This window comes from Ctenopharyngodon idella, chromosome 7 (genome assembly GCF_019924925.1).
Source record: "Ctenopharyngodon idella isolate HZGC_01 chromosome 7, HZGC01, whole genome shotgun sequence".
In the NCBI taxonomy this organism is placed as follows: Eukaryota; Metazoa; Chordata; class Actinopteri; order Cypriniformes; family Xenocyprididae; genus Ctenopharyngodon; species Ctenopharyngodon idella.
In genome coordinates this window covers 28,852,933-28,880,682 of record NC_067226.1, presented here as the reverse complement: position 1 = coordinate 28,880,682, position 27,750 = coordinate 28,852,933, and the positions used below count along the sequence as shown (strand labels likewise).

General features: G+C 36.6%; 1 protein-coding gene and 1 long non-coding RNA gene across 22 annotated transcripts in view; one reads left to right on the top strand and one right to left on the bottom strand.

Moving 5' to 3' along the window:
- The window catches only part of LOC127516295 (Fc receptor-like protein 5), a 192,660-nt gene that overhangs the window by 1,877 nt on the left and 163,033 nt on the right, over positions 1 to 27,750 (bottom strand). For 15 of the 18 annotated variants that reach the window (XM_051900781.1, XM_051900783.1, XM_051900782.1 and 12 more), the window contains 18 exons: positions 27,452 to 27,742; positions 22,896 to 23,186; positions 18,340 to 18,630; positions 15,741 to 16,022; positions 11,150 to 11,407; positions 10,792 to 11,052; positions 10,172 to 10,459; positions 7,242 to 7,592; positions 5,675 to 5,953; positions 5,228 to 5,578; positions 4,874 to 5,152; positions 2,811 to 3,074; positions 1,422 to 1,667; positions 1,210 to 1,317; positions 738 to 812; positions 543 to 593; positions 185 to 238; positions 41 to 103 (listed from right to left, as the gene is read on the bottom strand). In XM_051900781.1, the coding sequence (XP_051756741.1) occupies positions 41 to 103; positions 185 to 238; positions 543 to 593; positions 738 to 812; positions 1,210 to 1,317; positions 1,422 to 1,667; positions 2,811 to 3,074; positions 4,874 to 5,152; positions 5,228 to 5,578; positions 5,675 to 5,953; positions 7,242 to 7,592; positions 10,172 to 10,459; positions 10,792 to 11,052; positions 11,150 to 11,407; positions 15,741 to 16,022; positions 18,340 to 18,630; positions 22,896 to 23,186; positions 27,452 to 27,742 (4,083 nt within the window). The remainder of the gene's footprint in view (positions 1 to 40; positions 104 to 184; positions 239 to 542; positions 594 to 737; positions 813 to 1,209; positions 1,318 to 1,421; positions 1,668 to 2,810; positions 3,075 to 4,873; positions 5,153 to 5,227; positions 5,579 to 5,674; positions 5,954 to 7,241; positions 7,593 to 10,171; positions 10,460 to 10,791; positions 11,053 to 11,149; positions 11,408 to 15,740; positions 16,023 to 18,339; positions 18,631 to 22,895; positions 23,187 to 27,451; positions 27,743 to 27,750) is intronic. The other 3 variants (XM_051900798.1, XM_051900796.1, XM_051900799.1) reach the window with 2 other exon arrangements.
- LOC127516318 (uncharacterized) lies at positions 18,644 to 27,445 on the top strand. 4 transcript variants are annotated; one of them, XR_007930966.1, is made up of 3 exons: positions 18,644 to 19,565; positions 24,203 to 24,271; positions 24,346 to 27,445. It is a non-coding gene; the product is annotated as an uncharacterized LOC127516318 (long non-coding RNA). The 4 variants fall into 4 exon arrangements; XR_007930968.1 differs by lacking the exon at positions 24,203 to 24,271 and adding an exon at positions 19,647 to 19,715; XR_007930969.1 differs by lacking the exons at positions 24,203 to 24,271; positions 24,346 to 27,445 and adding exons at positions 19,647 to 19,715; positions 19,790 to 22,889.

Here is a 27,750-nt window from a genome sequence, read left to right as displayed (position 1 = left end):
GATGACTTTATTGTCCAGGTGTAGTGAAGAGGGTTTTAACCTTTATCCACAGGTATGTTTTTCTTAACAGAGACCTCTGAATATGTGACGTCTTCCAGTGGCTCTAAAACAAACAAGTCAAGCCAACATGAACGATATATGTTGAATTAAATGATAAGTGTTTATATAAAGTTTAAGGCTCAACCTTTGTCTCTCTTATTCAGTGGAGTCGCATTATTATAAATGTGATCAGAACCTGCTGGACAACAAACAGGCATTTTGAGGACAAAAGATAAAAACCAGTCGAACAGAAAAAAATAAATATACACATATAAAAGCTTAAAGGGATAGTTCAACATGAAATTGTGAATAATATTGGGTTCCAAACAACATTGGACCACTTTGTATGGAACACTTCTTTTGTGTTCCACAGCATAAAGAAAGTCATACAGGTTTGTAACGACATGAGAGTGAGTAAATGATGACAGAATTCATTTTGTGTGTGTGAATTATCCCTTTAAATCACTTGTTATTGAGTTTTATAATAAGGTTTAAGGCTCAACCTTTATCTCTCTTATTCATTGGAGTCACGTCATCATAAATGTGATCTGAACCTGCAGGACAGCAAACAAGTATTTGAAGAAAAAAGATGAAAAGCAAGGCGGTAATGGGGGGGGGAAATGGTGGTGGTGGTGGTGGTGGTGCTGGTGGGGGGGGATACAGTAATAAATAAATAATGATTTGTTATTGAGTCTGACCAGGCTGCAGAGGAGAGTTTTCCATATCTCCAGATCGAGTTGGTACTGATGTGTGTTGAGTGTTACGGTGATGATCTATAATAGAGACAAAGATCATTATGTTGACTTTAAGAGTATTTTCACTCACATATTTTAATAAATTAATAAACATGCAGTGACTGTCTAGGCTTCAGAAACTGTATCTTCCATTTCATGTGTGCCCATATAATCTTAGTGTAAGTGGTAAACAGATTTGGCTTACTGTCTGCTAGAGGGGCTCAGAGAGGATATTCTACTCTAGCTCCGATTGCCCCCCATTACATAGGCAAAAATATACAAGAAGGGGAAGAGGAGGGATGCCGAAAGAATTTGTCTCAATGGTATTAATTAGAAGATTAGATTGGCGTAGCCGGCGTACTCCTCCCGAAATTAGGTTTAATAACTTCACTTGTTGGTGGTTTAGTATCATAACATGTCATGAACTGCTCGAAACCTTTGTTGTTTTTGTGTCTCCACAGCAGAACCAGTGAGACGAGGAACAACAAGAAAAAACTCAATCCTACAGACACACCAATGACCAGAAGAGAAGATGATTGAGGAGCTGTTGAGGAGAACGTGACAAACACACAGATCTATTAGTGAGTAACATATGATACTGTGTGATCATTTTACAAAAATACATAAAATCACTGATTCTTCAGAGACCTCTGACTGATATCCAGCTGTGGAGTGACTGTCCTCTCTCTGTTTTACAGTAGTAGAAACCCTCATGTGACTTTGAGACAGTAGTGATGCTCATCTCTCCTGTCGTCTGATTCTGGACCAGTGATCCGTCTTTATAGAAATCAGCGCTGAGGATCGAGGAGTTTGTAGATCGATGTAAACAGTGTAGAGTCAGAGTCTCTCCCTCAATCACAGGATCAACAGAACTCACCAGAATCACTTCACCATCTACAAACACAAGAAATGTGTGCTTAATACTGTAAAAAGTAAGAATAGCAAAACAATACATTAGCAAAATACTGATATTGTGAATTGTACTTTTATACTTCCTGTGCTTTTTATACTAGTGTTGTGTACTCCAACCCGATCTCATGAGAACTGTTTTATGAGCTCATGATTGTTTTGTATGAATTTTATTTATTTAAAAAAATAAAAATTAAAAAATAAGCATGAGGGTCCATCCTTGAACCTAACCGTCAGTGGCGTGCAATAAGATCATATTAATGTGATTGTACAAATTAATACGCATTAGCCACCAGTTTGCCAAAATGCAAAATAGTTACAAATTTCCATGACAGTTTGTTGATTGTGTATCAGATTTTTAACAACTGGCATAAAATCAGGTCCATTTTGCAGCTTAATCTCAATTTATATGGGAAGAGACTGCCTGATGAACATGAAAAGTTCCTCAGGAGGAATCGGAAAAGAATTTTTGATTCTGAGACTTCCACTGAAGATATATGTACATGTTTTAATATTTAGACCACTTCTATTATTGATTGCTATCAGGATGTGAAGAGTTTTAACAAAAAGTGTTAATAAAACAAATTGTCTACCCCGCCTTTAAGAGCAGGTTAATATAACATCACTATAATAGACGTGTAGAAAAACCTTAAAAATTGTATAGAAGTCTGTGATCAGCTGTATAGAAAACAATTAGTGGAAAATGTGTGTAGACTGTAATTAGAATTTAGGATCCTGGTTTATATGGCCTAAACTACTATGTACTTACATCAAAAAATAAGTACAATGTACTTATGGCATTCATATTGTATTGCAAAACACTTTTGCTGCTATTGAGGTGGGACATGGGTAAGGTTAGGGACAGGCTTGGTGTTAAGAGTAAGTTTAAGGGTGGGTTAAGGTGTAAGGGATGGGTCAAGAATTTAATTATAAATGTAATTACAGAAATTAATAACAGATGCAATTACATGCAGGTATTTTTAAAAAACATGTATGTACACAATAAGTGCATTGTATCAAATTATTAATTTAAATGTAAGTACATAGTATTAAAGGCCACCTAATATAAAGTGGGACTGAATTTAGATTATTACATTAGTAGATGATGTGATTAGAAACAGGACTCACCATGTACAGTGATGTTTTGAGGATGACGTTTCTCTCCAGATTCAGACTGACACCAGTACACTCCAGTGTCAGATGTGCTGAGAGACTCGATTACACATGCAGATCCTGTTTGTGTTGAACAATTTTTTGTGTCTTTGTCTGTGTATCTTCTCACTGTCCATCCAGCAGAGTTACTCTGATCCTCACAGCTCAGAGAGAGAGAGTCAGATGAGAAGTGTTGACTTCTGCTGGGATTGATGACCAGAGACACTGAAGCAGAAACACCTGAAAAGAGGAAATCTCATTCAAAACTAACAGCACACGTTTGTGTAATAAAATCATCTCTAACAGGTAATGAAGTACAATTAAGATTAATATTAGCACTAAGCAGAAGTGATAGTCTGAGAGTCTGTCTTGAGAATTTGTTAAAGGGTTAGTTCACCCAAAAATGAAATTTCTGTCATTAATTACCCTCATGTTGTTCCAAACGTAAGACCTTTGTTCATCTTCAGAACACAAATTAAGATATTTTTGATTTTATCTCACATAGAAAGCAACAGAATTACCACATTCTAGGTCCAGAGAAGTAGTAAAGACATCTTAATTTGTGTTTCAAAGATGAACGAAGGTCTTACAGGTGTGGAACAACGTGAGGCTGAGTAATAAATAACAGAATTTTCTTTTTTGGGTGAACTAAACCTTTAACATCAGTTGGAAGCTACAAGTGTTGAATCACAGATCTTTTGACCTTATTCAGCTCAATGTAATCATTTAGCAGATGCTTATGTCCTTACAAATGATAAACACAACAAAGTGATTCATCGTAAGCACAAAAGATTATTTTGCACTAAAGTTTAAAATAAGACAGGCCTTATTATTATGAGTGTGTATTTGATAGTGTTTCTGATCTGGGGCCCGTTCTTCGGACATGAATTTCTCAGTTATCTGGATTTTACTGTTGATAATAAAATTGATCCAGGATTGTGAGGTCCTTATAAGCTCATCCTGGAGTTGCTGTCATAGTAACAGATCCATAAGCTCAAACCTGCTCGGGAGCAGCTTATTTCATGTAAACAGGATTAGATCACATCTTTTTAAGCAGAGGTGATACTTAAAGTATGTCCCAGCCATTACTTTCTTACAAGAGTACCCTGTTGAACCAGGGACAATAATAATTTAAATAATAATAATAATCATTTGTAAATTAATTTAAAAATAATATTATAATGTTGTGTAGTCTGTCATAATATAGACAGCCATTTTTACTCACTAAGAGATTTATTCGTGAGGGAATAATTACCTAATAATTTTACTGAAGTCTTACACACGATGCCGTGAAATAATTTGAACAGCTATTATGCGAGTTGCTCCATGCAGCATAGGAGATACAGATAACTTAAAAAATGCTGTTTACTGTGCCATTAGAAAACTGTTCTTGACCTTTAAAATTAATTATGTCAGGTAACAAATCTGCTTCACTGCTAAAATTAAACGAACTGCTAATTACAACATTGAAATTTAAAAATGTAAAGCCTTTACAAATATAGAAATCATGAAATAATGGAAATAATTGGGAATCATGTAACAAACTGTACACATTTCATTTATGTATTATATCTTTTATGTCGTTTTGATTATTTGGCTGTTTCCTAAATAAAGGTCCATGAAAACCTTGTCAGGTGTGTGATGTTCTTTATAATGTCATTACATTGCTGTCTTACTGCCAGCCAATTGCTGCATTACTGATAATGGTTTCAAGTATCAATACAACACAAGAACGCACAGTAATCTCAGACAACTTAATCCAGATATTTTAATAAAATTCGTAAATTCATTTAAAGAACCAAATTATCCAGAGATCAGTTATCAGGATGAGAAGATCTGGATTCTGTCAAATCATCTCAGGTGTATTAAGCGAGGTATGATGAACGGACCCCTGGTTTAGACTGAGATTTGGAGGAAAGTGAGAGCAGGGTTTTGAGGTTGTCATTGGTTTAAGATGGTTTTTCCACCATGTACCAGAATATGGATGTAGAGACTGCAATGAAATACAAATATGGATGAGCACAAACATAAACACTCACCAGTGACCCACAGTGGCTGTGTGCTGCTGTGTCGTGTGTAATAGGCTGGTCGTCCTCTCTCTGCTCTGCACGTATAAACTCCTGTGTGCTGTAGAGCAGCAGGACTGAGAATGTAAGATCCTCCAGCTCCTCTGCTGCTGTCTGACAGATGATCATGATCTCTGAACCAGCTGAACGTCCAGCCTGTAGAGGAGCCTGAAACCTCACAGATCAGAGTCACTGATTCTCCTTCAGTCAGCCACGGCTGTGGAGACACTCGCACTGCTGCCTGAGCTTCAGCTGAACAAAACATCATGAGTTACAGAGCCATAGAGAAACTGATGGAGAAGCTGATCACAACAAACACAAACTCACCTGATACAGTCAGTGTAACAGCATCACTGCGCTGACAGCTTTGAGTGTTCATCAGTCCTGTACAGGTGTATTTACCGCTGTGAAAGTGATCAACACTGCTGATGTTCAACTCTTGTGTTGAGCACAGACTGACAGCTTCTCTGTGTTTCTGTTGATTGACTCCACTGGTGCCACACTCTTGTTTTGTACATCGATTGGCAGAGTTTATATTCAAGTTGTTGGTTCCATTTATTTCCCATCTGTATGTCCACTCAGTGTCTCCTCCCCACTTTATTTCACATCTGAGAGTGACTGTTTCTCCTCTGAACACTCGTTCATCAGGTCGTACCGTCAGCACAGCTTTAGGACTCTCTGTACAAACAGATTATTACATTTATTTGAAGTTTTAGATAGTCTGTAAATATTGTCTCTGATCAGTATGTTGAATCACACAGTTTTCTCTCTCACCTGTAACATTGACCCACAGTGCATCACTGTAGTTTGTGTAATAGACTGGTTTCCCTCTTCCAGCTCTACACCAGTAATGGCCTCCATCAGACACTGAATCAGTCTTCAGTCTGTAGGAGTTTGTTTCTCTCTTCTCTGTCTCAGGGTTCAGTGTGTGTTTGTACCAGTAAAAGTCCCAGTATCCAGTGGACGGATCCATGCGACAGGTCAAAGTCACTGTGTTTCCTGTCAGTGCAGCTCCTGCAGGATCTGATGTGAGTTCAGGCTTTGGCTTTAGACCTGCAGGAGAACAAGAACAGATTCAGATCCTCAAGAGTCAGAGTTCACCTGTGTTTGACAAATCATTGAGTATTTGTCTGCAACAGTGGATACAGAAGAAAATAAGTGTTGAAAAATATGTATTTTACATGAGCATTACACAGATCTATTTAAATTCAGATTAATTATTTAAAGATCTAGTTTGCTTGTAGTTTGTGTTGATTAAATGAAATGTTTGCAATTATTAATATAACTAACTACAAACAGTGATATTCATATCCAGTCTACATGTATGTGTCATGGTTTAACTGTAACAATAATGTAAACAAAGATGCGTGACGCAAAAAGACGATGAAATAACATTAAATAAACACCAGAAACTATAAAGCAATTCACACTAGAATGTAACATAAACACAAGACCAGGAACTAAGGGGCCGTTTACATGATACTGTTTTCAATAAAAAACTAAAAACTTTTTATGTTTTGGCCGTTCATTTACACGACAACGCAAACTTGAAAACGCGATTCAAAGTGCAAGTTTCTGAAAATGATACTGTTATCGTCTCTGTGTAAACTACAAAAACATGAATTTGTGAAAATGGTGATGTCATGCGCATGCGTATTATATGTTCAGTCTGTAGGCGTATAGTGTTTCTTTACTAAGTGACATCGCCAACTACTGGCCTGTGTCGGATTACAAATTTAAGATACTGTTTAAGATCTGCTGATATGTCCTGACATAACTTTACATGAAAAACTAAGGTGGGCATTCAAGGTGAACACAATCCATTTACTGATTAGATCAAATATAGTTTCCGGTGAGGGATTCTGCAAGTCTCTGATCTTCCTACTGAGAGCCAAACTATGTATGAATGTTGACACAGTCTTAGTTCTCGTGACCAGCTGCTGTTTATACCATTTGGGGGTCACAGTCAGGGGTAATTTCCTGTATTGTCTTTAGGTGCTTTTGTTTTAGTAGTCACTACTAAGGCTGTGTGTAAGGTCAACACTTTTAAGGATTGCCCACTGAATGCCTATAAAATACAATGCACAACCCTTAGTCAGACTTGACGACTGCAGAGACCAAAAGCATGTTCTCAATAAAGAATCCTGCTGAAGATACACTGAGTCTCCTGGTCTTCACTTCTGAGTTTCTACACCTGGTAATAATAATACAGCATTTCTAGTTGTTTTCACGGATCTGAAACGTTGAATTTGCAATGTGATGAGGTCATGTGACAGTTGGAATTGTTTATTGTTGAATATTGGGATCCGTCTTTTTAGGAGGACAATGATGTTCAACTCACCCTTCACAGAGAGAGAAACAGAGCTTGAATGTGATGAGTTTGGTCTTCCACCTCTCTGTCCTCTACACCAGTACTGACCCTGATAAGACTCAGTAGCTCCACTGATAGTGAGAGTGTCTCCATTTACAGTGTGACGCTCAGACGTCTGTAACACACTATATCTGCTGCCTTTATACCACTCATATCTCCACTTATGTGTCCAGTCATGTGTCCAGTCATTTCTCCAGTCATATGTCAGACCATTTCTCCAGATCCAGTTACTGTAAGTCTCTATCACACACTTCAGATTGACTGTCTCTCCAGTGAACACAGATCTGTCTGGTGTCACAGTCAGTGTAGATGTGGGTGAATCTGAGAAGAAACACAAATGTGTTAATATTTTGTTTAAATCAACTAAATGGTTTCATGCTTATTCTGCTGATCACTTTAAAATCTTATAGATTCTGTAAAAATGATCTTATATGTTGGATCCCATACATAAATCCTATCCATATGTCCCATATATCCTATGCTGTGAAATATCTGGACAGTATGAACTTTGTCTGAGCTTTAATGTCTTTTTCTGGTCACGTACCAAGCGCAGAGTTTTGACAGAGGTGTGTTTCTGTGAATTGTTTCTGTTTTCATTTTGTTTGTTTGATTCATAACATTAGTGATCAGAGATGACTGTAAACTAGGGGTGTAACGATACTCTCGTCACGATATGATACATATCATGATACTGAACTCACGATACGATATTATTGCGATAATATCAAAAATGTACTGTTGATTAAAATGCTAAATTTGGTATTACATTTGAGGTGGAAATAGAATTTGGTGCTGGTAACCCAACGCACAGGACAATGGTGACACCAGAATAAAAATATTCATGATTCTGAATCTGAAAATACAAAACTATTTTAGACGAATATGCTTGCACTCCATCACTGACTATATTTAAAATAACGTAGGCCACTTTTTTACTGGTAACAAAAGATATTTGGCATTATCAGAACCCACAAATATTCCCCCATTGCATTATTATACATTATACTCAACATTATACATTGTAGTTCAATGTAGTGCTGACACTAAAACTCTGTAAACTTGAATATTTTCCTCACACGGTAATTTTCATTTTGGGTGAACTATATACAATACACATTGTGACTATCCACGATAAATATTGTTGCATTTTTGTATTGTTATATATTGTGACACGATATATTGTGACACCCCTACTGTAAACTGTCAGTAAATCTTCGAGAGGTTTTATGTTTTGTTTGTAAAGCGTGTTTGTCTCTGGACAGTAATGTTTGTGTTGTGCTCAGATCTAGTTACTCGTGATCATCTCAGGTTCATGCTGCTCAGAAAGACTGATGTGCTGTGATGTCATGATGAGGCAGACTAAAATACTCTTCTTAGTCATGTGACTTCATTCATATAAAATCATAGGACTCTTTTTATGATACATTTATGGTGCTTTTGTGTCCTTTTTGAACTCTGAAAGTTCATCATGTCAGTCATTATAATATCAGAGCATTATTAAAAAATATTTTTGTTCTGAGGAAGAAAGGCATATAGATTTGGAACATGATGGTGATTAAACGATGACAGAATTGTAATTTTCAGCTGAGCTGATGATGAAACTTTGGTGTGAGTGTCGGATAAAATAAATCTTAAATCTAATGTTTGGTCAAATGAACTGTAAATCATAACCGGGAACAAAACGATGACAAGATCGTCTGAAACTCAAAGCAAAGCTTCATTTGTATAAAGACTCACAGATTTCCAGTAAGTTCAAGCAGCAATTAAGTAATTAAATACAAAACATGTTGAGATCTCTGTGTACAGTTTCATTCTGTTTTGCTCCTTCAAATGGTTTTGAACACGAGAACAGAGAGAACTAGAGCGGTGCTTGCCATGGCAAAACTCGGCACTCGGTTGAGAGGGTGGCATTGGTTGGTTGCTAGGATGTTGCTAGGTGGTTGCTAAGGTGTTCTGGGTGGTTTCTATGATGTTGCTATGCAGTTGCTAAGGTATTCTGGGTGGTTACTAGGGTGTTGCTATGCAGTTGCTAAGGTACTTGGGGTGGTTGCTAGGCGGTTGCTAGGGTGTTTTGTGTGGTTGCCAAGGCATTGATAGGTGGTTCCTATAGCATTATGGGTGGTTGCTAGAGCTTTGCTAGGTGGTTGCTAGGACATTGCTAGGCAGTTGTTGGGGTGTTCTGGGTGGTTGCTATGGTGTTGCTAGGTAGCTGCTAAGGTATCCAGGGTGGTTGTTAGGGTGGTGATAGGCGGTTGCTGAGGTGTTCTTGGTGGTTGCTATGGCGTTGCTAGGGTATCCTGGGTGGTTGTTAGGGTGTTGCTATGCAGTTGCTAGTTGTCACAGATGGTTACCATGCAGTTTTTATAGAGTTCTTAGTATGTTTTTAACCTGATTTATGACTTAGCTAATGGTTATTAGAATGTAGCTATTCACTGCTAGCATGTGTTGGAAGTCTTGTTTAGCATGAGTCAAAAGAGCCGACCTCCATCTCTCTACAATGTTCTGATGCAGAGATACAGGTATTGCTGAACGGTTGCTAGGGAGTGGATGGCAGCTGTCAGTGGTGATACTCAATAGGCTGCTTGTCAGTATGAATGATATAAACCAACACCCATACCTCTATGACATTCAGATTTGAAGATATTCCCTCTGATCTCTTTGAATGTAAGTCTATGAAACTTGTTGCTAGGGTGCTCTATATGGTTGCCAGGGCGTGGCTTGATAGCTTCAATGGTGATCCTGAAAGACTGATTGGTTGCTGAGTAAAATAAGCCCACCCCCTTTTCTCTTTGACATTGTGAACCAGAGTTATGTTCAACAAAATTGTAGGCGCAATCCCCCTGATTGGTTGTGATCATGATCATGTAGAGAGTTTATGAGGACAATGATGTTCAACTCACCCGTCACTGACACAGAGAGAGAAACAGATCTTGATTGTGATGAGTTTGGTCTTCCATCTCTCTGTCCTCTACACCAGTACCAACCCTGATCAGATGTAACAGCTTCAACAATACTGAGAGTGTCTCTGTTTACAGTGTAACGCTCAGATGTCTGTAACACACTGTAGTCTTTATTCCACTCATATCTCCAGTCACTGTGATCAGAGTTTATCACACACTTCAGATTGACTGTCTCTCCAGTGAATACAGGACTGTCTGGAGTCACAGTCAGTGTAGATGTGGGTAAATCTGTGAAGAAACACAAAAACACAGTGACTCAAACAGCTCTTTCAGAGAAAACTATTTTGTAAATGTTTTTCAAAACTAGTTTATACATTATTTTATCTCATATTTCATATCATATATTCTGTTTTGCTGTTGTACGGTCATTAGTTTTCTCATGTGTTTTGAGGAGGCTCCGGCTCCGTCACGTCCTCAGACAAACACTGATCAGACACACCAGCTGTGAAACTGGACTGTGAGTGTTTCCATCTCTAAACCAGCTGAATCTCCACTGAATGTTTCCTCCTGCCTGTATGTCACATGTGAGAGTGACTGTGATGAAAGATGAACACACTCACCTGATACTGTCAGTGTAACTCCATCACTGAACTCTGAGTACTGTGGGGCTTCAGTCTGGGTTCCTCTACAGCTGTACACACCAGCATGAGACTGATCCACAGATGTGATTTTATAGATCTGGTCTTGTCCTGTGCTGTAATGATCTTTATACCAGTTGTACCGCCAGACTCCTGCCTCCTGTATGTCACATGTGAGAGTGACTGTCTCTCCTCTGAACACACGAACATCAGGCTGAACACGCACTACAGGTTTGGGTCTCTCTGTGCAAAGAGCAAACAACACACTTCATATTTGAATGATTTTAAACTCAAAATTAGCTTTCACTAAAAAAAATCTACAAACTGAAAGAGCACTTACCTCTCACTGTTATCTTAATTTTATCACTGAGCTTTGTGTAATATTTTCCTCTCTCTGCTCTGCACTGGTATGTTCCTCCATCAGAGACTCTCACAGAACTGATTGTTTTAGTTGAATGATCAATGGATTCACGGTTTGAATCTTTCCTCCAGAGAAACGTCCATCCAGTTGACTGTCCCACGTCACAACTGAGAGTAACTGTGTCTCCAGTGAACACTGAACTCTGGGGCTTTACAGTCAGATTTGGCTTCGGTTTATCTGTAAGTGTACAGTGATTCAGTGTTGAGTTCATTTATAGGTGTTACTGGGCATATTCTTCAGTCTTTTTATTTATTTATTTTTTGTACATTAAACTATGTCATTTATTTTGATTTGAAGGGATGCTCCCTCTAGTGGCACCAAACAGAACATGAAAAATATAGATTTGGAGAAGGAGATCCCAGTGCTTTCAATGTAGCCAAAGAATAATGTTTCAGTCTCAGGTGAGTATTAACAGGTTATGTGACAGATCCGGGTAAGTTTACAGATAAGTAAACAAATAACCTTTACTTTCAGTTCTAAACATGAGGTAACTTTCAGGGTAAGCAGCAGAAAGCAACTTATTTTCTGAACATAACCTGTTCTGGTTATGTTATATATGTAATTTAACTGTAAAGTACTATTTTCATATAAAACAATATTTGTTTTTTTGTTTTTTTACTTATTTTATTCTCATCTGACACATCGTGGATCTTCTAGTTCAGCCAATCTTTCTTTTGTAATGTGTACATTTAGCATAAAAAATTATGTAATTCTTGTTCACAGTAATATTGTCAAGTTTAATAAAACTAATTAAAGTTTGTAAAACTTTTTAAATTTCAAAATAATAGAACATTAACCTCTAACAGATCTTCCCTATATTAATATTGAGAAAAACACATGAAATAACACTTCATTTAAACATTTACTCTCCTTTAACAGTCAGATGCAAAGCATGCTGGGAACTAAAAATCTGCTATAACTCATTCCGTGAATGTGTGTATATATGTGTGTATATACATTCACATTTATATGGGAACATGCATGTGCAAAATATGTACATAATAAAGGATAAAACTAATGCTATTTTTGTCTTCATTTCTCAATATTATTATATATCAATATATAGCCATACATGGTCAATGCACATACTGCAGTATATTGGAAAATATAAGCACTAGATTCCCATATATGGAAATGTATTTTGTAATATATCGCATTATATTTTGCAGTATATTCCCATATATTTTTTATTCTGTAATGGTATGCATGCATCACTCTTCCTCTTTGCAAATGAGTTTGTTAAAACACTGTTGCAATGGCTGACCTTAAAATAATTTATCATAAACCAAGGTTCAAGTGCCCTACAAAAGGGAAATCTGATCACAATGGTGACTTCACATTTTAAACATTTCAAACTGACTTTAACTAGAGCTAAACCACTAAATCTGAATGAACAACTTTTACACACAAACTTTTATTAAGTGATTATGGGAACAAGTTGTTTTAATCGTCCTGTCATGAGGTATTAAGAGGTTGAATTATATCCAAAGCTGCTGTATGTGTGTGTGTGTTGACTTTACATCAGTCGTGTATCTAAACTGTTCATTAACAGCAGGTGTTCATCACTAATGGTCAATCATCACTTGTAAAGTGAACCATTTAATGAACTGCATGAACAATTCAACAGCTGACACTACAAAGAGTAGATCCTACACTGCTTCAGTGTTAGTTTTTAACACCTGTGGATGAGACTCATATATACTCCAGGGTTGGTAATTTAACACTGGTGATTTTGTTGTGCTTCTAAAAATGTGTCTGACACACATAAAGCTGAAATTATTATCAAAAGAGTAACCAATTGCTATTGGAGCTTCAATGTGGACATTAATGCAAAACATCTATTTTCTATGTAACACACATTTCATTTTGTATTAATTACATCAAAATGTTTGTAATTATTGGTAAAAACTAAATGAAACACTGATATTCATATCTAGCCTACATGTACGTTCTTTTGTATTCAGATATAACAACTACAGATTGTATTTACTAAAGTCAAGAGTGTGAAAAAAGGAGTGCTGATTTAAACTTGCAATACAGTCATGTGACAGTTTAAACCATTTATTGTTGCATAATGTGATCTGTTTCACACATACTATTAAGAAACGGGCAGATACAGTATATACTGTACTGAATTTAGTAAGCAGCTCCATTCTGAACAAAACCACAGTTTCTCAATCGGATGTGTGATCATAAGAGAGAGTTTATGAGGACAATGATGTTCAACTCACCCTCCACAGAGAGAGAAACAGCAGAGCTTGATTGTGATGAAACTGATCTTTCATATATGTGTCCTTTACACCAGTACTGACCCTGATCAGACTTAACAGCTTCAACAATACTGAGAGTGTCTCTGTTTACACTAGGGGTGTAACAATACCCTCATGTCACGATTCGATACATGCCACGATACTGAACTCACGATACAATATTATTGCGATACTCCAAGACATATGGTAAAAGGATAACAAAAAATGTACTGTTGATTAAAATGCTAAATTTGGTATTACATTGGGAGTGGAAATGCATAGGCTTGGATTTGGTGCTGGTAACCCAATGTACAGGACAATGGTGACACCAGAATAAAAATATTCATGATTCTGAAGCTGAAAATACAGAACTATTTTAGACAAATAAGATATTTGACATTATCAGAACCCACAAATATTCACAAATACTCATTGCATTATTATACATTATATTCAACATTATACATTGTAGTTCAATGTAGTGCTGACACTAAAACTCTGTAAAATTGAATATTTTCCTCACACAGTAATTTTCATTTTGGATGAACTATATACAATACACATTGTGACTATCCACGATAAATATTGTTGCATTTTTGTATTGCGATATACTGTGACACGATATATTGTTACACCCCTACTGTAAACTGTCAGTAAATCTTCGAGGTTTCATGTTTTGTTTGTAAAGCGTGTTTGTCTCTGGACAGTAGTGTTTGTGTTGTGCTCAGATCTAGTTACTCGTGATCATCTCAGGTTCATGCTGCTCAGAAAGACTGATGTGCTGTGATGTCATGATGAGGCAGACTAAAATACTCTTCTTAGTCATGTGACTTCATTCATATAAAATCATAGGACTCTTTTTATGATACATTTATGGTGCTTTTGTGTCCTTTTTGAACTCTGAAAGTTCATCATGTCATTCATTATAATATCAGAGCATTATTAAAAAATATTTTTGTTCTGAGGAAGAAAGGCATATAGATTTGGAACATGATGGTGATTAAACGATGACAGTTGACGAGGTGTGCTTGGTGGTTGCTAGGGCATCCTGTGTGGTTGTTAGGGTGTTGCTATGGAGTTGTTAGGTGTCACAGATGGTTACTATGAAGTTTTTATAGAGTTCTTCGTATGTTTTTAGCCTGATTTATAACTTAGCTAATGGTTATTAACATGTAGCTATTCACTGCTAGCATGTGTAGCATGTTGGAAGTCTGTTTGCTAGAATGAGTCAAAAGAGACGACCTTCATCTCTCTACAATGTTCTGATGCAGAGATACAGGTATTGCTGAACGGTTGCTAGGGTACTCTGTTTGGTTGCTAGGGAGAGGCTTGGCAGCTGACAATGATGACACTCAATAAGCTGCTTGTCAGTATGAATGATATAAACCAAACCCCATGTCTCTATGACATTCGGATTTAAAGATATCCCTCTTTGGGTTTGGGTTGCTAGGATGCTCGTCAATGGTTACTAGGGCATGGCTAGGAAGTGTTGAAGGTGATTGGTGATTGGCTGTTTGCTGCCCCGAGTCAAACGAGCTCACCCTCATGATTCTATGACACTTCAATCCAAAGATATTCCTTTGATCTCTTTGAATGGAAGTCTATGAAACTTGTTGCTAGGGTACTCTATATGGTTGCTAGGGCGCTCTATGTGGTTGCTAGGGCGTGGCTTGATAGCTTCAACAGTGATCCTGAGAGATTGATTGGTTGCCTGAGTAAAATGAGCCCGCCCCTCTTTGACATTGTGATCCAGAGTTATGTTCAGTGTAAAATGATTTGCACAATCCCTGTTTCATGGGCCGTCTCTTCACCATAGTGTGTCTGTGGGGCAGTTCTGAAATCCTCGCTCTGATCGATGACCCGTCAAAATTTGTCATAATGCAAAGTTTTTCACCCATTTTTTGCCCTCTGTGTGAACATCGTACACCCGATCGCTTATAAAAGATACAGCACACACACCTCTGCTCAATAATCCACATGATTTGACGCCTCATTCATGGGTCGATGACAAACGGTGCGGGACGAGTTACGAGCCGAAGTTTTGTGTGGAAGAAGAATAATAAGTATTCAAGAGAACAATAGTGATGCTTTTCCTTATAGATAAGAACCACTAATTAACCAAAATCAAGCCCTCAAAAGAGGAGTGACAACTGTATTTATCATCAGTGTGAATGAAACATCTGAGAGTGAAAGACTCTTGATTGCTTGTGTGATCATGATCATGTAGAGAGAGTTTATGAGGACAATGATGTTCAACTCACCCTTCACAGAGAGAGAAACAGAGCTTGATCGTGATGAAACTGATCTTCCATGTATGTGTCCTTTACACGTGTACTGACCCTGATCAGACTTAACAGCTCCAACAATACTGAGAGTGTCTCCATTTACAGTGTAACGCACAGACGTCTGTAACACACTGTAGCCTTTATACCACTCATATCTCCAGTCACTGTGATCAGAGTTTATCACACACTTCAGATTGACTGTCTCTCCAGTGAATACAGATTTGTCTGGAGTCACAGTCAGTGTAGATGTGGGTAAACCTGTGAAGAAACACAAAAACACAGTGACTCAAACAGCTCTTGCACACAGCTATTCATGTCGCGGTTTCCCGGCCGTCACAGAGAATGATTTAAAGCAGACATGAGGCCGTGATATAAACTGCCCTACGAAAGCCTTATTTCAGCAAATAGATCGTTATTAATTCATACACATCCATACTCTCATTTTCTTTATAATTTTGAGCGAATAGATCTTTATTAATTTATGCACATCCATACTCGCATTTTCTGCATAATTTGAACAAATAGATCTTTAATAATTCATGCGCGTCCATACTCTCTTTTTCTTTATAATTTTGAGCAAATAGATCATTATTAATTCATCCATAGGCTACTCGCATTTTCTTCATAATTTTAAGCAAATAGATCTTTGTTAATTCATCCATACTCGCATTTTCTTCATAATTTTGAGCAAATTGATCTTTATTAGTTCATGTGCATGCATACTCTTGATTTCTTCATAGGCAGTGACGCACAAATGAAATGGTTTTAGTATACACAAACCGGGAATTGTAACGCGTGCACGCCATAAGTTTCTCGTGCGCACGCGAAACTCTGTATATTTTTTATTTTTGCAAAGGTCCCTTTAGGGGCTCCGTATAAACACACACAAATATAAAATATATTTCTTATATTTTATAATTAGTTACACGATAAACATTTCATAATTTCAAGCTAGCTGACAATAGCAAGCAAAGAGACTATCGCTGTATAAAGAACGCACAGCTACTACTTTTTAAATAAAGTAATTATATTCTTATTAGAGTTCGGCCAATCATCAACCTCATCACAGGCTCTACTCTTCAGCACAATGGTAACCCCAAAAACTCAGATATACCAGAAAACTTTTTAAATTCCAAAATAATAGAACATCAAACTCTAACAGATCTCTCACTATATTAATATTGAGAAAAACACATGAAATAACACTTAATTTAAACATTTACTCTCCTTTAACAGTCAGACGCAAAGCATGCTGGGAACTAAAAATCTGCTATAACTCATTCCGTGAATGTGTATATATGTGTGTACATACATTCACATTTATATGGGAACATGTATGTGCAAAATGTGTACATAATAAAGGATAAAACTAATGCTATTTTTGTCTTCATTTCTCAATATTTTTATGTATCAATATATAGCCATACATGGTCAATGCATATATTGCAGTATATTGGAAAATATAAGCACTAGTTTCCCATATATGGAAATGTATTATGTAATATATCGCATTATATTTTGCAGTATATTCCCATATATATTTTTGTTCTGTAATGGTATGCATGCATCACGCTTCTTTTATGCAAATGAGTTTATTAAAACACTGTTGCAATGGCTGACCTTAAAATAATTTAACATTAACCAAGGTTCAAGTGCCCTACAAAAGGGAAATCTGATCACAATGGTGACTTCACATTTTAAACATTTCAAACTGACTAGAGCTAAACCTCTAAATCTGAACGAACAACTTTTACACACAAACTTTTATAAGTGATTATGGGAACAAGTTGTTTTAATCATCCTGTCATGAGGTATTAAGAGGTTGAATTATATCCAAAGCTGTGTTGTGTGTGTGTTGGCTTTACATCAGTTGTGTATCTAAACTGTTCATTAACAGCAGGTGTTCATCACTAATGGTCAATCATCACTTGTAAAGTGAACCATTTAATGAACTACATGAACAATTCAACAGTTGACACTACAAAGAGTAGATCCTACACTGCTTCAGTGTTAGTTTTTAACACCTGTGGATGAGACTCATATATACTCCAGGGTTGTTAATTTAACACTGGAGATTTTGTTGTGCTTCTAAAAATGCGTCTGACACACATAAAGCTGAAATTATTATCAAAAGAGTAACCAATTGCTATTGGAGCCTCTATGTGCACATTAATGCAGACAAAACATCTATTTTCTATGTAAAACACATCTCAGTTTGTATTAATTACATCAAAATGTTTGTAATTATTGGTAAAAACTAAATGAAACACTGATATTCATATCTAGCCTACATGTGCGTTCTTTTGTATTCACATATAACTGCAGATTGTATTTACTAAAGTCAAGAGTGTGAAAAAGAGTGCTGATTTAAACTTGCAATACAGTCATGTGACAATTTAAAACATTTATTGTTGCATAATGTGATCTGTTTCACACATACTATTAAGAAACGGGCAGACACAGTATATACTGTACTGAATTTAGTAAGCAGCTCCATTCTGAACAAAACCACAGTTTCTCGATCGGATGTGTGATCATAAGAGAGAGTTTATGAGGACAATGATGTTCAACTCACCCTCCACAGAGAGAGAAACAGCAGAGCTTAATTGTGATGAAACTGATCTTCCATTTATGTGTCCTTTACACCAGTACTGACCCTTATCAGATGTAGCAGTTTGTTGAATACTGAGAGTGTCTCCAGTGTGATGCTCAGGCTTCTTTAACATCACATTATTGTTTTTACTGCCTTTATACCACTCATATCTCCAGTTACTGTGATCAGAGTTTATCTCACACTTCAGATTGACTCTCTCTCCAGTGAATACAGGACCGTCTGGTGTCACAGTCAGTGTAGGTGTGGGTAAATCTGTAAAGAAAGAAGAAGAGAGAGCTCTTTCAGTGAACTAATCAGAAAACATGATCTGATCGTCTGAGTTCCTGTGGTCCGTTCTTCATATCATATTCACAGACACCAGATCTTCTAATCCTGATAACTGATCTCTGGCTGATTTGGTTCTTCAAACGAATTTGCAGATTTGATTACAATATCTGCATTAAGTTGTCTGAGATTACTGTGTGTTCTTGTGTTCATCAGAAAGGGCAGATATATCGATACTCAAAACCATGATCAGCAATGCAGCGTTTGGCTGGCGGCAAGACAGCAAAGTAATGACATCATTAAGAACATCACACTCCTGACCAAAAACTTGATGAATTTCTGGACCTTTATAAGGAAACAGCTAAGCGACTAAAGCGAAACAAAACTATAATAGGTAAATGAAATGTGTACAGTTTGTTACATGATTCTCAATTATTTCCATTATTTCATGATTTCTAGTATTTGTACAGACTTTACATTTTATTCCAATGTTGTAATTAGTAATTCATTTAATTTTACCTGTGAAGCAGATTTGTTACGTGACAGCGGCAATAAAAGTTTCTTATGGGTCAAGAACATTTTTCTAATGGCATTTTTCTAAATTATTATTGTCCCTGGGTAATTAGGGGTACTCTTTTATGAAAGTAGCAATGACTAGGACAAACTTTAAGTATCACCTTTGTTTACATGAAATAAGCTGCTTATGAGCAGGTTTGAGCTTACAGACCCTGTATCATGTCAAATCATCAACAGTATGTAGCCGGCGAGGTGACTACAACTATTAAAGGGCGTGGCCATGTAGGTAATTGGTGGGTTTTTAAGCAGGCACCTAGAAGGGTACCTGGAGATGGGGTCCGATCTTTTGTGTGGAAGCGTGTTGCCTCGTAGTGGTGTTTGTGCACGGATATGGTCTGAATGAGCAGGTAGGCTAAGTGGATCTTAACTTTGTTTTATGTTCACAAAGCCTTGCTTTATTAAATCGGGGCGCTATGTTTTAAATGCAGATGTAAACATTGTGCTGCCTGGTACCGCTTCCGTGTTGGTTTGTGTATGGACACTGTTTGGGTGAACAGGTAGGCTAAATGAATATCTATGTTTATTTCTACAAAGTGGTGTTTCACTAAAGGGTTTGATGTTTTTAATGTAGGTGTAAACATCATGGATTTAGCAGCTGCTGGTCACGCCCGTCCTCGTTTGATCTCGGATATTAGTCCGTGGTTCGTGGCTGTGTTGCAGGTAATCAGAGAGGGTATTTATAATATTTAAGTGGTTTGATTTTATTATTTTTAATGATATTAAAGAAAAATGTGATTATGTGGAGTATTGTTAATTGTGTTTTTGTTTATTTTCATATTTGTTTATTTTCATATTAGGTTTAGTTAATCGCTGTTCCTCCTATGTTTGTTTTTGTTTTTCTTGCTAGCCCGTCCTTGCATGTGCGCGCTGTATGCCTCCAGCGCAATTAAAGTTTATGATTGTTGTATGAACTGGACTGGCTAGCGGGGTTTTTTTTGTATTTTTTATTTTTTTCTCTTTGTTTGTATCACTTCCCAGCCTCGTGTTGCCAGCCAACCTCTATATTCCCTAAATCAGATTGATGCTCTACAACACATGAACTATTCTTTTGCATGAGGTTTATGTTTGCAGTGTAATTATTTGAGTGTTGTTTTTGAGTGTTGTATTTATTTAATATGATTTTTGGAGTTGTTTATGTAATTTACTTTATTCTTTCTTTCAAATCGTTCTGTGTAAAGAAGCTGGTTTGTGTTGGGATCCAGAGAGGGTTGGCTGGTTATTAATATCTTTTTGCGGGGGGGAAGGAACTTTTGTCACATGTATTTTGTTGTATTTATTGCTTCATTTGTATAAATAAATGATATATTTTTTTTTTTTTTTTTGTGATATATGAAGTTTTCTTCTCCCTGATTACATTAGTTTGTTTTTTTTGGTCACCCTTGTTGGAGGTAAGAGTGGACTAGTTACAAGTAGAATCCAGATAAATGAGTTATCCATGTATGCAGAACGAACCCCATGTGGAGAGGAGAGTGATGGTCTCTCCTCCATCTGAAAACTCACTACAGGTTTAATGTGATTCAACATTAGACCATCTGAAACAATCATGAGACTTACAGTGAACAAGTGTGTTATTTTTGTTCTACTTTATGTTTTATATGTTAAGCTGAGAACCTTTTCCTGAACCGATCAAATGAAATATTCCACAATGCAAATGAGCTGATCCGATTACTTTGAGTGCACATCCTTCTGCGCATGCCTACTTTAGATGTATCGGGACTGAGTCGTCAGAATACAAAAAGGCAGTGGTGGCGAAATCAAACTGGAGTGCAATGGAGACATATTAATCGGTATTTTAAAAGAACAGAGTGGATGTGGGCTTTCAAGAAGCCCCTGATGTGGAGACCTCAGATGAGGCTAATGTTAGCGTTTCTGGTAAGTTTCTTTAGCATCACTTCATGGCCTCTTTACTAGCATCAGGGAAAGAATTAAGTCAGTTAACCTAAACTATCAATACAGCGATGTACTACTTCTGAATTACAAGTGAAAGTATTCCAGGAAATGCTACTTTACTAAAAGTTCATAATGATAAAAGTACTAGTTTGATCAGACAAGCTGTGTGTGTCATGTCACAAAATGATTCCGACTGAAAGCGTCAGCACATGTAAACACCAGATCAGTTTAGATAGCATCCCATGTAAACAGTCAACTGGAATCCATCAATCAGAATGGCAAAAAAGTGTGTATGTAAACGGGCTAGTATTGATTAACAACAGCTCCTCATGATTACTTGACTAGCAGTCTCTTCTGAAATCTAGATGGGTAAGGATTTGGTAATACTTCACTCATTACTAAAGGGTTACCATGATCTTTACTTTATAATTAATTATACATTATGCATTATTCACATTAATTATGAACCTGTATATAGTAGTTTTTAGTAGTTCTCTGGGAGGTATGAAAAAAATAGTAGTTACCGATTAGCTAATAATGAACTACCACCTTCAACTGAGCACTATTACTTACTAACTCATTAATCAGAGTTTCTTGTTAGTTAATAGTAGGCAGTAGAATGTTAATAATGCATTACTCATTTGTTCCTGTGCAGTTATTCATTAATGAAGGATCAGTATTCTAAAGTGTTACCAAACAGATGAAACCAGTGAATTTTCCACTTTACATTATCTCAATATCAAATCAGGCGATTTCAGGTGAAGTCTATATGCATCACTCTTCTTCTGTGCAAATGAGTTTGTTAAAACACTGTTGCAATGGCTGACCTTAAAATAATTTATCATAAACCAAGGTTCAAGTGCCCTACAAAAGGGAACACTGATCACAATGGTGACTTCACATTTTAAACATTTCAAACTGACAAGAGCTAAACCTCTGAATCTGAATAAACAGCTTTTAGACATAAACTTGCTTTTATTAAGTTATTATGGGAACAAGTTGTTTTAATCGTCCTGTCATGAGGTATTAAGAGGTTGAATTATATCCAAAGCTGTATTGTGTGTGTGTTGACTTTACATCGGTTGTGTATCTAAACTGTTCATTAACAGCAGGTGTTCATCACTAATGGTCAATCATCACTTGTAAAGTGAACCATTTAATGAACTGCATGAACAATTCAACAGCTGACGCTACAAAGAGTAGATCCTACACTGCTTCAGTGTTAGTTTTTAACACCTGTGGATGAGACTCATATATACTCCAGGGTTGTTAATTTAACACTGGAGATTTTGTTGTGCTTCTAAAAATGCGTCTGACACACATAAAGCTGAAATTATTATCAAAAGAGTAACCAATTGCTATTGGAGCCTCTATGTGCACATTAATGCAGACAAAACATCTATTTTCTATGTAAAACACATCTCAGTTTGTATTAATTACATCAAAATGTTTGTAATTATTGGTAAAAACTAAATGAAACACTGATATTCATATCTAGCCTACATGTGCGTTCTTTTGTATTCACATATAACTGCAGATTGTATTTACTAAAGTCAAGAGTGTGAAAAGGAGTGCTGATTTAAACTTGCAATACAGTCATGTGACAATTTAAAACATTTATTGTTGCATAATGTGATCTGTTTCACACATACTATTAAGAAACGGGCAGATACAGTATATACTGTACTGAATTTAGTAAGCAGCTCCATTCTGAACAAAACCACAGTTTCTCGATCGGATGTGTGATCATAAGAGAGAGTTTATGAGGACAATGATGTTCAACTCACCCTTCACAGAGAGAGAAACAGCAGAGCTTAATTGTGATGAAACTGATCTTCCATTTATGTGTCCTTTACACCAGTACTGACCCTTATCAGATGTAGCAGTTTGTTGAATACTGAGAGTGTCTCCAGTGTGATGCTCAGGCTTCTTTAACATCACATTATTGTTTTTACTGCCTTTATACCACTCATATCTCCAGTTACTGTGATCAGAGTTTATCTCACACTTCAGATTGACTCTCTCTCCAGTGAATACAGGACCGTCTGGTGTCACAGTCAGTGTAGGTGTGGGTAAATCTGTAAAGAAAGAAGAAGAGAGAGCTCTTTCAGTGAACTAATCAGAAAACATGATCTGATCGTCTGAGTTCCTGTGGTCCGTTCTTCATATCATATTCACAGACACCAGATCTTCTAATCCTGATAACTGATCTCTGGCTGATTTGGTTCTTCAAACGAATTTGCAGATTTGATTACAATATCTGCATTAAGTTGTCTGAGATTACTGTGTGTTCTTGTGTTCATCAGAAAGGGCAGATATATCGATACTCAAAACCATGATCAGCAATGCAGTGATTGGCTGGCGGCAAGACAGCAAAGTAATGACATCATTAAGAACATCACACTCCTGACCAAAAACTTGATGAATTTCTGGACCTTTATAAGGAAACAGCTAAGCGACTAAAGCGAAACAAAACTATAATAGGTAAATGAAATGTGTACAGTTTGTTACATGATTCTCAATTATTTCCATTATTTCATGATTTCTAGTATTTGTACAGACTTTACATTTTATTCCAATGTTGTAATTAGTAATTCATTTAATTTTACCTGTGAAGCAGATTTGTTACGTGACAGCGGCAATAAAAGTTTCTTATGGGTCAAGAACATTTTTCTAATGGCATTTTTCTAAATTATTATTGTCCCTGGGTAATTAGGGGTACTCTTTTATGAAAGTAGCAATGACTAGGACAAACTTTAAGTATCACCTTTGTTTACATGAAATAAGCTGCTTATGAGCAGGTTTGAGCTTACAGACCCTGTATCATGTCAAATCATCAACAGTATGTAGCCGGCGAGGTGACTACAACTATTAAAGGGCGTGGCCATGTAGGTAATTGGTGGGTTTTTAAGCAGGCACCTAGAAGGGTACCTGGAGATGGGGTCCGATCTTTTGTGTGGAAGCGTGTTGCCTCGTAGTGGTGTTTGTGCACGGATATGGTCTGAATGAGCAGGTAGGCTAAGTGGATCTTAACTTTGTTTTATGTTCACAAAGCCTTGCTTTATTAAATCGGGGCGCTATGTTTTAAATGCAGATGTAAACATTGTGCTGCCTGGTACCGCTTCCGTGTTGGTTTGTGTATGGACACTGTTTGGGTGAACAGGTAGGCTAAATGAATATCTATGTTTATTTCTACAAAGTGGTGTTTCACTAAAGGGTTTGATGTTTTTAATGTAGGTGTAAACATCATGGATTTAGCAGCTGCTGGTCACGCCCGTCCTCGTTTGATCTCGGATATTAGTCCGTGGTTCGTGGCTGTGTTGCAGGTAATCAGAGAGGGTATTTATAATATTTAAGTGGTTTGATTTTATTATTTTTAATGATATTAAAGAAAAATGTGATTATGTGGAGTATTGTTAATTGTGTTTTTGTTTATTTTCATATTTGTTTATTTTCATATTAGGTTTAGTTAATCGCTGTTCCTCCTATGTTTGTTTTTGTTTTTCTTGCTAGCCCGTCCTTGCATGTGCGCGCTGTATGCCTCCAGCGCAATTAAAGTTTATGATTGTTGTATGAACTGGACTGGCTAGCGGGGTTTTTTTTGTATTTTTTATTTTTTTCTCTTTGTTTGTATCACTTCCCAGCCTCGTGTTGCCAGCCAACCTCTATATTCCCTAAATCAGATTGATGCTCTACAACACATGAACTATTCTTTTGCATGAGGTTTATGTTTGCAGTGTAATTATTTGAGTGTTGTTTTTGAGTGTTGTATTTATTTAATATGATTTTTGGAGTTGTTTATGTAATTTACTTTATTCTTTCTTTCAAATCGTTCTGTGTAAAGAAGCTGGTTTGTGTTGGGATCCAGAGAGGGTTGGCTGGTTATTAATATCTTTTTGCGGGGGGGAAGGAACTTTTGTCACATGTATTTTGTTGTATTTATTGCTTCATTTGTATAAATAAATGATATATTTTTTTTTTTTTTTTTGTGATATATGAAGTTTTCTTCTCCCTGATTACATTAGTTTGTTTTTTTTGGTCACCCTTGTTGGAGGTAAGAGTGGACTAGTTACAAGTAGAATCCAGATAAATGAGTTATCCATGTATGCAGAACGAACCCCATGTGGAGAGGAGAGTGATGGTCTCTCCTCCATCTGAAAACTCACTACAGGTTTAATGTGATTCAACATTAGACCATCTGAAACAATCATGAGACTTACAGTGAACAAGTGTGTTATTTTTGTTCTACTTTATGTTTTATATGTTAAGCTGAGAACCTTTTCCTGAACCGATCAAATGAAATATTCCACAATGCAAATGAGCTGATCCGATTACTTTGAGTGCACATCCTTCTGCGCATGCCTACTTTAGATGTATCGGGACTGAGTCGTCAGAATACAAAAAGGCAGTGGTGGCGAAATCAAACTGGAGTGCAATGGAGACATATTAATCGGTATTTTAAAAGAACAGAGTGGATGTGGGCTTTCAAGAAGCCCCTGATGTGGAGACCTCAGATGAGGCTAATGTTAGCGTTTCTGGTAAGTTTCTTTAGCATCACTTCATGGCCTCTTTACTAGCATCAGGGAAAGAATTAAGTCAGTTAACCTAAACTATCAATACAGCGATGTACTACTTCTGAATTACAAGTGAAAGTATTCCAGGAAATGCTACTTTACTAAAAGTTCATAATGATAAAAGTACTAGTTTGATCAGACAAGCTGTGTGTGTCATGTCACAAAATGATTCCGACTGAAAGCGTCAGCACATGTAAACACCAGATCAGTTTAGATAGCATCCCATGTAAACAGTCAACTGGAATCCATCAATCAGAATGGCAAAAAAGTGTGTATGTAAACGGGCTAGTATTGATTAACAACAGCTCCTCATGATTACTTGACTAGCAGTCTCTTCTGAAATCTAGATGGGTAAGGATTTGGTAATACTTCACTCATTACTAAAGGGTTACCATGATCTTTACTTTATAATTAATTATACATTATGCATTATTCACATTAATTATGAACCTGTATATAGTAGTTTTTAGTAGTTCTCTGGGAGGTATGAAAAAAATAGTAGTTACCGATTAGCTAATAATGAACTACCACCTTCAACTGAGCACTATTACTTACTAACTCATTAATCAGAGTTTCTTGTTAGTTAATAGTAGGCAGTAGAATGTTAATAATGCATTACTCATTTGTTCCTGTGCAGTTATTCATTAATGAAGGATCAGTATTCTAAAGTGTTACCAAACAGATGAAACCAGTGAATTTTCCACTTTACATTATCTCAATATCAAATCAGGCGATTTCAGGTGAAGTCTATATGCATCACTCTTCTTCTGTGCAAATGAGTTTGTTAAAACACTGTTGCAATGGCTGACCTTAAAATAATTTATCATAAACCAAGGTTCAAGTGCCCTACAAAAGGGAACACTGATCACAATGGTGACTTCACATTTTAAACATTTCAAACTGACAAGAGCTAAACCTCTGAATCTGAATAAACAGCTTTTAGACATAAACTTGCTTTTATTAAGTTATTATGGGAACAAGTTGTTTTAATCGTCCTGTCATGAGGTATTAAGAGGTTGAATTATATCCAAAGCTGTATTGTGTGTGTGTTGACTTTACATCGGTTGTGTATCTAAACTGTTCATTAACAGCAGGTGTTCATCACTAATGGTCAATCATCACTTGTAAAGTGAACCATTTAATGAACTGCATGAACAATTCAACAGCTGACGCTACAAAGAGTAGATCCTACACTGCTTCAGTGTTAGTTTTTAACACCTGTGGATGAGACTCATATATACTCCAGGGTTGTTAATTTAACACTGGAGATTTTGTTGTGCTTCTAAAAATGCGTCTGACACACATAAAGCTGAAATTATTATCAAAAGAGTAACCAATTGCTATTGGAGCCTCTATGTGCACATTAATGCAGACAAAACATCTATTTTCTATGTAAAACACATCTCAGTTTGTATTAATTACATCAAAATGTTTGTAATTATTGGTAAAAACTAAATGAAACACTGATATTCATATCTAGCCTACATGTGCGTTCTTTTGTATTCACATATAACTGCAGATTGTATTTACTAAAGTCAAGAGTGTGAAAAGGAGTGCTGATTTAAACTTGCAATACAGTCATGTGACAATTTAAAACATTTATTGTTGCATAATGTGATCTGTTTCACACATACTATTAAGAAACGGGCAGATACAGTATATACTGTACTGAATTTAGTAAGCAGCTCCATTCTGAACAAAACCACAGTTTCTCGATCGGATGTGTGATCATAAGAGAGAGTTTATGAGGACAATGATGTTCAACTCACCCTTCACAGAGAGAGAAACAGCAGAGCTTAATTGTGATGAAACTGATCTTCCATTTATGTGTCCTTTACACCAGTACTGACCCTTATCAGATGTAGCAGTTTGTTGAATACTGAGAGTGTCTCCAGTGTGATGCTCAGGCTTCTTTAACATCACATTATTGTTTTTACTGCCTTTATACCACTCATATCTCCAGTTACTGTGATCAGAGTTTATCTCACACTTCAGATTGACTCTCTCTCCAGTGAATACAGGACCGTCTGGTGTCACAGTCAGTGTAGGTGTGGGTAAATCTGTAAAG